This window comes from Lissotriton helveticus, chromosome 7 (genome assembly GCF_964261635.1).
Source record: "Lissotriton helveticus chromosome 7, aLisHel1.1, whole genome shotgun sequence".
Classification (NCBI taxonomy): Eukaryota; Metazoa; Chordata; class Amphibia; order Caudata; family Salamandridae; genus Lissotriton; species Lissotriton helveticus.
In genome coordinates this window covers 1,036,126,563-1,036,139,694 of record NC_136068.1, presented here as the reverse complement: position 1 = coordinate 1,036,139,694, position 13,132 = coordinate 1,036,126,563, and the positions used below count along the sequence as shown (strand labels likewise).

The 13,132-nt window shown below is 52.1% G+C and overlaps 1 protein-coding gene across 1 annotated transcript in view; it reads right to left on the bottom strand.

Moving 5' to 3' along the window:
* Positions 1–1,706: 1,706 nt before the first annotated feature.
* PCYT2 (phosphate cytidylyltransferase 2, ethanolamine) overlaps positions 1,707–13,132 on the bottom strand; it is a 249,092-nt gene continuing 237,666 nt past the window's right edge. The window contains exons 11-12 of the mRNA XM_078653796.1: positions 5,633–5,721; positions 1,707–5,254 (exon numbers count right to left, since the gene is read on the bottom strand). Of these exons, the coding sequence (XP_078509922.1) occupies positions 5,143–5,254; positions 5,633–5,721 (201 nt within the window). The 3' untranslated portion in view covers positions 1,707–5,142. The remainder of the gene's footprint in view (positions 5,255–5,632; positions 5,722–13,132) is intronic.

Sequence of the window (13,132 nt, the reverse complement as noted above, 5' to 3'; positions counted from 1 at the left end):
TTTAGGGCCATATGTATCATCAAACTATTTTGCATTTCCTAAATAGCGAATTTTAAGGAATCGCTATTTAGGAGTTGCAAAATGGTATGTATGAAAAAAATCGCTTTTTATTTGCGATTCCTTAAGCTTCCCTATTTGCGAATTCGCATTTTGCGAATTCGCAATTAAGGAATAATTTCCAATGCATTCCTATGGGCCAGGAGGCCCATAGGAATGAATGCAAAATAATTCTCAAATTGCGAATTCGCAATTTGCTAATCGCAATTTGAGAATTATTGCAAGGGTGCAGGGGTGTCTCAAAGACACCCTGCTGCACCCCTGAAAATAACATGTGTGTGCATATGGCGCACATACATGCCCTATGGGCATGTGTGTGCATCACATGCCACCTTTAAAAATGCCACTTTGTGCATTTCTGGAAGAATTTGCAAGTTACCATCAACTAAAAGTTGGTGGTATTTTGCGAATTCTTAAACAAAATTCGCAAGCAAAAATTGCTACATACATAGCATTTAAGGAATCGCAAATTTGCGATTCCCTAAATGCTATGGAAAAATATGGAATCGCACAAGTTTGCAATTCCTTATTTTGGGAATGTTTCATACATTCCAAAACGTGCAAAACGGCCGTTTGCGAGTCGCAAAGGCCGAAATTCTGCGAATTTCGGCCTTTGCGATTCAAAAACGGCTTGATACATATGGCCCCTAGTGGCTAATTTGTACAAAGTGAAAGAAGTAAACCAGTATAAATTGCGGCTTACCTGCGTAAATTGTGTGATTCGGGGCAACTACTTGATAATATGTGAGTTAGACTATCAGTTATACAAAACCTATTGTGAATTATTTAATAGATTATAAAATTGCTCTATATTAATCGGAGCCACGTACATGACACTGACTTAAGGTTCATGTTTAAAAACGGTCACTTTTATTTCTCAGTGCGAAGATATAATGTGAAGTACTAATGTCAAAACGTATAGATGTATAAGAAATTCCCTTTTTTTCATTTTGAAGAGTCTTTTTCATACTTAAACTGGTGTTGTATGTTTTACATAACAAACATTTGAACAGCTCAGCTCGTGCAGGGCCTCAAGTGCCGAGCCACACACTTGGCTCGGCTCTCCTTGTTAATTTGTTGGCTCGCCCACCTCCAGTCACCGGCAAACCAGATGAATTTCCTTCCTTGGTGTCAGCAAACGTTGCCTTGCAACTCTCAGCTGTTAATCCAAGTTGCATCTTTCTTTCTTAACACTTTGAGGCCCTGGCCATTGAGTCCCGTCAGCCTTCTGGTGTCTTGCATTAACGCGCAGGCACAACAGCCCTCCGGAATAGGCTAGTGCCTCTTCAAGCTTCAAACTTTCTTACATTTCTTTTCGTTGTTATCTCCCACTTAGGAGATCGATGTACGGTGATTGCCTGCGTCAGTCTGAACTCAAGCCGCAGGAGTGCACAGTACCGTTCGGCAATAAATAGAGGTAGGCCTACTTCAACTCAGCATCTTTTATCCGCAAGTGTCAACAGGCGACGACGGCAGCAGTGACGGTTCAAGTGTAGGGCCTGTTCCTTCAGCCAGACGGCCCTGGGAAAGTGCACGTGGGAACTGTGTGTAAGTCAAGCACAGCAGTCATGGTGCGGATGATAACCCATCTGAGAAGCAGCAGACCCCAAAGAGATGACGACTGCAAGAATGAGCAGACACACAGCTCGTTTGTTCAGCACAATTTATTAGGTTTAAGTATCGTTTAAAAGAACGGGAAGGTGCACTGGTGAAACATCGGCAGCATTGCAAACACCAACATCTTGTAATCAGGAGACAGCTGCAGAGAGGCCCAATTCGCCTACGAGTAGGACGCCTGGATGAAGACTGGGGTATTGATAGGGGCTTGGTTCTCGTATGAGGCACAGAGGTGGCCTATGAAGTTACCTCTCTCTCTTGCTCCTCCTCGCTATCGCCTTCACACTAACCCCCTATCTGGCAGGGTCCAGGCTCAGCGCAGTGCTTTAAGTAAAACAAAAGCCCTTGCTAGAAGTCTCATTAGGCGTGGCTACTTGGATAGTGTTGCACCTGAAGGTAAAATCAAACCCATGTATTTACAATCAAACTTGTCTAAAATATTATAAATAGAAAACAGGTAAGTAAAAAAATTAGTTCTTCACATCGGTAGGCAAAGAAACCAATTCCCCAGGCTGGTCGTTCTCAAACTTGTTCATAAGCACATCGCCCTGGTCAGGAATCAAGACGTCGCCCTGGTCAGGAATCAAGACGTCATTTTGAAAGCAAAATGTACGTGTGTGTGTGTGTGTGTGTGTGTGTGTGTGTGTGTGGGGGGTATATATATATATTTTTTTTTTCCCCTTCTAGTCACTACAGTAGTGGCCCCTAGTTAACAGGCTACTCACTACAAAGATGGCATCTAATAAATATGGTCAATATACAATTCATCTCTTGTTAAAAAGGATGGTGTCAGTAGAGATCCCTTCCCTCCATCCCCTCTAAAAGGCCAACAATTACATCCACTCCCAGCTGAAAATCCCTCTGCATGTTACTGGTATTCAGACAATGCCAAGGAAAACTGGTGCACGACTGAGCAGTGTGCCATGGCTTTCTTCTCAATGGCTGTGGAGATGCAAGTGAGAACATACACACTGCAAAGATTTACAACAACTTAAGGCTCTTTAGACCCCAATCCTCGCAGTTCCAGTTTGTGAACACAGTGTACACTATTAGGGAGTTACTGTGTATGTACATGCTGGAAATCTTGGCTTTGTTAGACTAATCAGGAGATGCCCAGTTGGCGAGTCGCTTGCAGATGGTAGCAGTCACAACAGACTGGTCTAAAGTTTCCTCTTGAAATACCTGCTTTCTTATCTGGGGGTTGTGGGTGAAGACCACCCCCATAACACATAGAAAGGACTAGATGACTCCAGCAGTGGATTGCTTCGAGTTATGGAGCCGCCAGGGTCTGCACATTGTACTAATGCTGCTATTTAGAAAATTGGTACTAGCTACCTAGGGTATTTGTTACGAACTGCTCTGTATACAAGCCTGAGGAGCCCACAGGTCACTACCATGGCCAAGCAGTCCTGCCTGTCCACCTAAGCCACCGCGGTCCAAACCTGTCGCCCTACCTGTGAGCAGCCTGCGACCGTCATCCTACAGCTGCCCTACCACAACGGTATCCTCCCAACAGCTTTAGTAACCTTCTGCGCTGCAGTCACGATTGCACCTTCTTTTGTCAGTTGCAAGGAGGAGGACATAAAAAAAAAGTAAGGAAAAGAAAACATTTCATGACTTATTAATACTAATGATAGTGAGTCACTCCAACTCAAAAATCAAAAATCAAATCACAAAACTAAAAGGCTATTAAAATGTGATGAGCTCTGGCAGGTCGGGCCTGGATTAGCGGAATTACTGGCTTTGCTTATTGATTGGAAGGATTCCTCGGTTCCCCGGCAGCGGGAAGCATCTTATCTCGTCCCCACCAGAACGACACCTCGATCATCTTCCCACGCTGGCCACTGTGCGAAGAAGTCGCAGGTTGGCAGCTGCCATAATGTATCTCGTCCTCAGAGAGTGTAACCCTACCTTCCTCTTTCTACATCCGTACTCAAAACATTTACCCTTCGGTATAATGTCTTACGCTCACCTACTACTAGCGGTGTACATCGTTCTCAAAGCACAACCCTTCTCGCTGCACAGTGGCCACTGTATTCACAAGTAAACCTCCCTCCCTGAAGCACTTACATTGTGGTCCGCCTTTCTCTGCAGTAGGCCTCGCGCTCCCTCCTTTTGTAGTGTACATCATCGAGGCAGCATCTCCCTTTGTAGTGTGCATTACAGTGAGCGCTCTGCCCCTACTGCAGTGCGTGCTGCATTGAAAGCCTGACCACCTCCCTCTACCCTGTGGAGTCTACTTTTCCAGCCTGGAGACACTGGCCCTGCAGCCTAGAAGCATATCCACACCGCTGCATACTCTTTCTACAATGTCCATAGCGCTCACAGCAAGGGCCAGACTGATGGACAGCGTAGAGGAAAGTGTCATGTGAACTGCCACAATCTGGGTCCGTTTTTTGCTGCGGCAGAGAACGGGTGCTCCTGGGTACCCGGACATGCCCTTAAGAAAAAAATCACTGTTTGGCCTACTTTGTTAACAATTTGCTTATGAGGGGAGTACCTCTCTTCAAATATTTACATAGGATCGGGTTTGCTAACTTGGCTGACATTAAAAACCTTTAGGAGCTGCCCCGTCAAAGCCTTTTCCACCCCCACCCCCCTGAAAAGGATAACAGCCCTGCCCCTTCTCTCTGCATGTGCATCGCACTCCACCTGTGCTGTGTACACCCCTCTCAGTTGTCTCCCTCAACCCCTTCCTCTCCAGCGTACAGATGCACTGTATTCATCACGGTGCCACCCCTCTGCCCTGTACACAATGTTCACAGTCCAGCTCAGTTTCTCTGGAGGATACACCCATGCACACACATCATGGCGCATGAGCACCACCATGCAGGGTCACGAATGCACGTGGAATCCACCCACCATGCATAGGCAAAGTCACACACAGGGGCTGCGGTACGTGTTTGAAGCTACTTTTGTTTCTAAGGTGGTGTAGGCTTCCCCTTGGCTACCCCACCCAAGGAATTTGAGATGTTAACACGTCATTGCCAGCGCTTCGAATCTAAGAACGTCATTCCTGGCACCATTAGGATTTATCGCTCAACATGCGGAGGGCACACTATCGTGGAGGATACCAGACTAGCCCTCGTACCAATCAATTGGTCAAATCCAAATGCACTTTCCTTGTTGAGCTTTCACCAAGGATCCAATCAGAAAGAGGTTGAGGTTTATAAAAACTCCATTTGAGCTGAAGAGATGCTTTTCTGGGGTTAAAGTTGCAAAGGGCGCAGAGTGCCATCCTTCCTACCGTGGGCTGACAGTGCATTAAACATTTCTGAATGTAGGGAAGCCCATGGTGAGAAGATGGGCCTCTAAGTGCATGGGCCTCTAAGTGCAACAAACGGATATTAAAGATAATGGGGACTAGGATTCTGCGGTCTGTGGTCCGCATTGCAGAGATTGGGTAAAGTGCACTAGCCAGTTGGCTCCACTGCTGACCAGAAGGACCCTGCCATACATGTACAACACTCAGTGCTCCTGCAGTAACTCTGTGCCTTGCTCATGTTCACGCTTCTGCATCGCTTCCAGCACCGCCAGCTCCTTGGCTTCTTTCTTTTGGTTCCGGGCTTCAAACTGCAACCTGCAAGAAAGCAATTGTAAACATTGAAGCAGATCCTGGTTATGCACAGGAGGCCACCTACTCCACGAGAGAGCACTATGAACCAGGCCAGGTCTCTCCCATAATGCGGCCATATAAGTAATCCATTGCAAACACCCAATATCTTATTCCAGGTACTTATCTGGTGTGTACTCTCCAAGCATACAACTCAGTCTCATTCAGATTGCACGCCTCATTTTACAAGTGTAGCAGTATTTGAGTCTGTCACTAATATTCCCACAGTACACATCTGAGGTAGCACCTTACCATACATGTACTGAAAGGGCACAACAGCCTATACAGCACTCCTGAAGATTTCCCTTCATCCCCCTCTTAACGAGCCTAGGTGTGGAAACGCACCTGTTTTTGATGATTCTTTGGACTATGTCATCTGTGGTCAAGCTGCTGCCGCTGTCAATGGTCTGGAAGATACCTCGTTTTTTGGGCTCCTGCAAGAGGAATACAAAATCTATGAGGATTGAGGGAGCCGCCCTACCTTCCGTACAGAACATCTCTAATAGCAATCCCTGAGGCCCTGTTCACTGTCTTTAGCTTGCCATAGCATGCCGCCCTATTATATATTCAAATCAAGTTTCTTGTAAAGTGCGACTACTCGCCAGTTAGGTTTCAGGGCGCTGGGTGGGGCGGAGAGGCGGGGGGGTAATGGGAGGGGGCACTGCTGTTCAGTCGAAGAGCCTGGTCGTTAGGTCCTTCCTGAATTGCTGCAGCTTTGGTGATTGCCTGAGGTGCAGAGGCAAGGAGTTCCAGGTCTTCGCAACCTGGTAGGAGAAGGATTTTCCTTCAGCTGTGGGCTTGCAGATCTGTGGGATGGTGGCCAGGGCCGATTGTGTGGAGCGGAGATGTCTGGTGGGAGTGTAGAAGGAGAGGCAGTGGTTGAGGTATGCTGTCTGGCATTGTGGGGGGCTTTGTAGGCGTGCATGATGAGTTTGAAGGCAATTCTTTTGTTGAGAGGAAGCCAGTGAAGGTTCCTCAACTGGTCGGTGAGGTGGCTGCGTCGTGGGATGTTCAGGACTAGTATGGGGGGAGGCATTCTGGATGTTCTGTAGTTTCTGGGTGGTGCCAACATAAGAGTACGTTGCTGTAGTCAAGTCTGCTGCTGACGAACACATGGATGACAGTTATCCTGGACTTGGTAGGGATCCACTTGAAGATCAGTCAAAGCGTGTGGAAGCAGAAGGACAAGACAGATTCATAGTGCCCAGGCATCCAGTATACCACTTAATTTTACTAATATTCAGTTGTGTGTCTATTTATCCTGACTTCACCCAGCAGGTCCAGGAGCAGAGGAAGTCCTACTTGGGGGTCAAGCAGAAACTCCGGGAGATGAAGCTCCAATATATGCTATTGTATCCGGCCAAACTCAAGGTGATCTCGCAGGGCCGGGCGCACTTCTTTGAATCCCCAGCGGAGGTATGGGAGTAGCTGGAGATTAGGGGTGACGACCTGCCCCCGGGGGAGCGCGGGGGGCCCCGTGAGACGTGGGGGACCCGTCCTCCGAGACGACGACGGAGGCGCCGGTCTGGATCGGAGTGCTCCGAGGGGCCTAGGGTCACGGTGGGAGAAGATGGTGCTCTGCTTCTGGGTCCCCCAATGGCAGGGGCTGGTCCGGGGTCCCCGGGTGCGCTCGACCCTGAAGAAGTGTTGGTTCCAGACACCTTGCAAGACGCTGTGCCGGATACGGCCGCTGCGGCCCCGGTGATCCCGGAGACTGGACTTTCCGAGCCATTGACGGCGACGGCCCGTCTTGAGGTACTGTCAGACTTTTACTGTGTTGCACTCCATTTTGGGGGCCCTCTGTTGGGTCATTGGGTCGCTGGGGGTGCCTGTGGCCCGTACTATTTGCCCCTGGATGGCTGGGTGGAGTGGAGGACTTGCATCCTACCGAAGGTAGACTGTCAGGTGGGGAGTATATGCATTCAGATGGAGTGGAGCCCGACCTTGGGCTGATGCCTTTAGCTGATCCTAGTGAATGTCCTGTGAGTGTGGGTCCCGCGGGGAGCTGGGGGGGAGGGGGAGGGTGGTGTTGGTTGGTTTGTTTTGTGGGTGAGTGTTGTGTGGGGCGAATGGGGTGGCTGTGTACGTCCTGGCACCGGCAGGGGGAGGGCATAGTAGCATGTTTTGTTGTTGCTGTCATCTTGCTCGTGGGTGGGGGTGGGGGGAGATGTTCTGGGGGATTTGTGGGGTTGGGGGTTTTCGGGGGGTGGGTTGGATTGGGAAGGAGAGTTGTTGCTGGCATCAAATGTACTATCATTCAGGTTCCTGAGTGGTTGGTCATGCGGGTTGGTCCTACCGATCTAGATAGTGCTCGGGCCCGAGGGTGGCGGATCAAGATGTGTGTGTCGAATGGCCCGGATGGGCATAATCTCCGACTATGGGTTTTAAATTCTTAACCTGGAACGTGCGCGGATTGGGCACTTGCACCAAGAGACACAGGGTCCTTTCCTTCCTCCTGCGACATGGGGTTTCCGTTGCTTGTCTCCAGGAGACCCACTTGAACGAGGAGGGTGCTCAGAAGTTGTCCAGGAAATGGAAGGGCCAGGTATTCCATTCCTCCTTCTCCACCTATGCAAGGGGGGTTCTAACCTGGGTTACGCCGGGGGTTCCCTGTGCCGTTCAGTATGTCGAGGCGGACATTGAAGGCAGGTACCTGCTGTTGCGGGTCAAGTTGGATGGTAGGGATTTCCTGCTCTTGAATTCCTATGCCCCGAATGTCGATGACCCTGGCTTTTTTTCCCATCTTCAGGAACTCATTGTCTCGGACCTAGACGCCCCCTTCCTCTGGTTTGGGGATTTTAATTGCGTGCTGGATCCGGATCGGCATCCCCCTCGCTCTGGCACGAAGCCGCGTATGACGGCGCGCCTCAGGGAAGTCATGCATAATCTTGGAGCTGTGGATGTGTGGCGAATGGGCCACCCCACTCAGCGCCTATATACTTGTTATACCCCGTCGCACGACACCCATAGTAGGCTGGACCGTATCCTTGCGGCTAATATAGCCGCGTCTCTTTCTTTGACGGTTACTCACCAGGCCCGTTTTCTGTCGGATCATGCTCAAGTGACGTGCATGGCGCAATGGGCTGACCAGGCTACGCGTCCCCGTACCTGGCGGATGCCAATGGACCTTTTGCAGGACCCGGTGGGGAAAGACCATGTGGCGACTGCCCTGGCTAATTATATAGATTTGAACTGGGAAGGCGGTGATTTGTCATACTCCACCAAATGGGAGGCCCTGAAAGCAGTGGTGCGTGGTGCCTGTATGGGACTCACCTATGGGGTCCGGAAGCACTTGCTCTGTGAGTTACGGGACGCAGAAGATAGGCTTCGGTGCTGTCATTCTATACCGGATCCCGTTGCCTCGGACCTGGAGGCGGAGGCCCAGGTTTCCATCCATGACATTCTTACCCGTCTGGACAAGTATACCTTGGGCCAATATAGGCAGCATCTACACGGCGAGGGGGACAAGTCTGGTCGACTGCTGGCCTGGATTCTGCGTCGTGAATTTGCACCGGAGCGGATAACTGCCCTGCGGGCGCCCGCAAGTGATATGGTGCACTCGGAGTCTGATATTCTCGAGGTCCTTCGATCTCAACTGCAGACGGTTTATACTGCCGACCCCTCGGTCACGGAGGCCTCCAATCAGCCTTACCTCCAGAGTCCGGCTCTTCCGGCCCTCGCGGCGGAGGAACTGGATGCGGCCTTGACACTCCGAGAGGTCGGGGTGGCGTTAGCCGCCCTTCCGCAGGCTAAGGCGCCGGGCGGGGACGGTTTCCCGCCTGAATTTTACCATTCGTTTGGGGACGTCCTGGGCCCCCTCCTCTTGCAGGTCTATAATGAGGCCCTGGGGTGTGGCGTTCTTCCGCCCACCATGAATCAGGGGGAGGTTTGTATGCTTTTGAAACCAGGGGGGGGACAGTTGCGACCCAGCGGCGTTTCGGCCTATCACTCTGATTAATGCAGACGTGAAGATCCTTACCAGACTCTTGGCCACTCGCCTGGCCCCACACATGGCACACTTGGTCCATCCTGACCAATGTGGTTTATCCCTGGTCGCAACACTGCAATGAACCTGCGGCGTCTGAACCATGTCCTTCAGGAGGTGCGTGGTGGCGAGGACCCCCACGTCCTGGTGTCGATTGATCTGGCTAAGGCCTTTGACACTGTCACCTGGGGGTATCTGTTGGAGGTGCTCCAGATGGCGGGCTTGGGGCCGGGTTTTTTGCAATTGGATCCGGATGCTCTACGGGGCACCCCGGGCTAGGGTTCGGCTTAGGTCAGCCCGCTCCGAGGAGTGGTCTTTGGGGAGGGGCACTGGTCAGGGGTGCCCCCTGTCGCCGCTCCTATTCGCCTTGGCGGTTTCCATTCGTACTGAGATGGAGCAGTGGGGCATTAAGGTGGGAAACACTCTGAACGTGATCTCCCTCTATGCAGACGACGCTCTATTCTATTTGACCTCCCCGAGCGACTCGCTCCCCGCTTTACTGCGGCTGCTAGACCGCTTTGGTGCGGCCTCTGGGCTACGCATCAATCCTGGGAAGTCCCTGATTTTTCCTCTAGCGGGCTATGATGTCGAGCCGGGAGTGCGCCTCCCGTGCCTGGGGCTGAGATGGGAGTTGGAGGCCTTCAGATATCTGGGCATTCACGTGGCTTTGTCTGACGAACAACTGCTGGTCCGCAACGCTGACCGGGTGCTTAGCTCTCTGCACCAATCTGTGTCCTTCTGGAATACGCTACCTCTTTCCCTCATGGGGCGGCTAGCGGTCGCTAAAATGGTGATGTTGCCCAGAATATTATACGTCCTGCAAAATACGCTATGCCCGCTTCCCCCGCGAATATTCCGTACGCTTAATTCACTGCTTACGTCTTTACTCTGGGCAGGCGGGCGTAGTAGGGTCGCCCTGCATACCGTGGTTCGGCGCTGGGAGGAAGGAGGCCTAGAGGCTCCGCGGTTTGACCTCTATTACTACGCAGCACAGCTCCTGCCAGCCGCAAGGTGGTTCGCGGGTGCAGACAACTGGGAGCTGCAGCTCCTAGCGGGCAGAGCAGATAAAACGGCATTGCGGGTGGCTTTGATGCAGGGACGGTGGGCGGACGAGGCCCTGCCCTATGTCGTGCGCCATGCGGTGGGGGTATGGCAGCGGTTCGTCGAGAAGATCTTGCGGCGGGCCCCCTTTCATAGGGAGCTACCGGTGTGGATTTTGGCCCCTGTGCTCCAGATGGATGAGAATGTATCCTTCCGGGAATGGCGGGACGGTGGGTGTGAGACGCTGGCCGACCTTTATCCAGATGACTCCTTTGTGTCTTATGAGAGAGCTACGGAAGCCTTTGACCTAAGCAGGGGACAGTACCTGCACTATAGGGGACTCCAGGAGGTGGCGAGGGCGACCTGGCCTCAGCTCCCGGAGGCGCCCCCACTGACACACACCCTCAACATCCTCCTCTCCTGCGGTAGAGGACGGAGGCTGATCACTTTATTGTATTCTGCCATGAGACGGGACTCAGCCACGCCGCTCGCGCCATCCTGGGCGGCCTGGGAGGCGGACCTGGGGAGGGCTCTGGAGCCGGGACAGCGCAAACGTATTGGGCTCCTGACCCGGAAAGTCTTGTGCAATGCACGGTTCAAATTGATCCACTTTAACTTTATGCATCGTACCTACATGACCCCGGTATCCTTGCACCATATCTCTGTGGATAGGCGGAACGATTGCCCTAGGTGCGGGACGGTGGGAGCTGGATTCTTCCACTTTGCTTGGGAGTGCCCACAGGTCGGTAGTTTCTGGAGGGAGGTGGTGGAGCACATCGGCCGGGTCACGGGCCTTCGGATTGCCTTGGATCCGCTTCACTGTCTCTTGGCCCTGGTGCCCAAGCCCAAAAAGAGGAACTTGTCTTACAAGTTGCTGCAGTTGCTACTGGTGTTAGCTAGGCGGCGCGTGGCAATTACTTGGATGGGGCATAGGGCCCCCCGAGTTCTCCCTATGGCTTCGGGATGTCAGAGAGTGGTCCCTGGCTGTGGGAACACACATGCAGCGCACGCGCCGCGATGAGAGGTGTTAGACCTGGCACCTTGGCGTGAGTTTCCCTTCCACTTTTTGCTGTTGTGCCTCAAATGTTTTGCTGGTGTCCGCTACTCAGGGCACTGCGCCACGGCCAACCCGTGCCGCAGTGCAAGTGCTCCCTACTGTAAAGTGTACATGTGATTGATGTCCATGATTGGTTCATTGGATTTACTGTTAGTCCCTAGTAAAGTGCACCAGGAGTGCCAGGGCTTGTGAATGCCAACACTGCTAGTGGGCCTGCAGCGCTGGTTGCGCCACCCACAGAAGCAGCCTTAAAATGTGTCTAGGGTCTGCCATTGCAGAACCTGCGTGCAGTCTGGTACTGTCATGCTAGCTGGGCAAGTGCACACACTTGCCAGCCCCTGAACCTTCCCTTAACTTCATATTAGTCACCCCTATGGTAGGCCTGAGGGCAGGGTGCATTGTAGTGTAAGGTAGAACATGCCCTGATGTGTGTGGCCTGTTCTAATAGTGAATTACTGCCAAATTCGTTTTTCACTATTGTAAGGCTACCAGTTCCCTTCTAGGCCAGATGGGCTGCTGGAATTATTACACTCTATAATCCCAGCAGGCTCAGGGGACATGGTAGAAATTAATGTTTAGTATGCCTGAACTCAGAATAATAAAATACTTCTTTTAGTAAAGTTTATTTTAATATCCTGTGTTTGCAAATGCTACTTTTAGAAAGTTAGCATTTGCTTGCCTAACCATTTCAGCCCGCCTCTGCTTGGATGTGGATCTGACTGTCTGGTGTGTGAGTGACAGGGCTGGGAGTTGACAGGTAGTGATTAGCAGGAGGACCCCTTAGTGGGTGGTGGGAGTTTCCCCTGAATGATGCATCAGGCTGTGCCCCTGCCTCCACAATGCTGGCTCCGCCCTCCTGGGGAGCGACTGATGACTCAGCCTGCACCTGGCCCAGGAAGGACCGAAGCTTGTCAACAAAGTGCTCAGGCCACTCCTGTCCTCACAATGCCGGCTCCGCCCCCCTGGGGAGCGGCTGATGTGCCTGCCCTCACACTGTATGCAGAAGCCAGAAGTACCCACAACAAGTGCTCAGAGACTGGAGCAGTTATGCAGAGGCCCCCCTGGCTTGCTAGAACAAAAGAAACTGGGTATAAAAGAAGGAGCCCTGCTCCTTGTAAATTAGATCCTGTTTGTGCTACAAGAGAAACTCTGCCCGAAGAGAAGGACCTGGAAGGACTACAAGGAGGAGTGCTGACTCTGGCCTGTGTCTGGTGCCTTGCTGCCAAAGGAGAGGAAGAGAAAAGACTACAAGAGACTTTTGCTTTTTATTTTTACTTTGTGCCAAACTCTGCTGAAAAGATCTCCAAGGGCTTGCTGTTGAACTTGCCCCCTGACCAGCGCTCCAGGAACAGTGAGCGCTACCCCCTGACTAAGGCATCTGCTGTGTGTGCTGCTTATCGCTGCAGCGCTGATTGAGGAGGACGAGGGCATCTACCCCCTGCACACCGTGACCGTGGGTTCAGCCAGCCGCCCTAGCATCGTGAGGCCCAGCCGCCGCTGGCCCGAGCACCGCGACGGCATCTGCCTTTCGCCCCACGAGAACAAGGTAACGGAGGACCCGTCCGGTCCAAGCATCGAGGTCTACTGGGCTCAAGCGCCGTAGACTCCCCCGCAAAGACGGACTGCCGCCCTTCTGTCCTCCCCCGCTATCAGCGTCCTGCCCGACTGCCCCGCTGAAAGGGCATCACCGCGACCGGCACTTTGGCTGGGTACGTCCCGCACTTGGGGACCGTACTGCCACTGCGCCACACCCAGCCGCCGC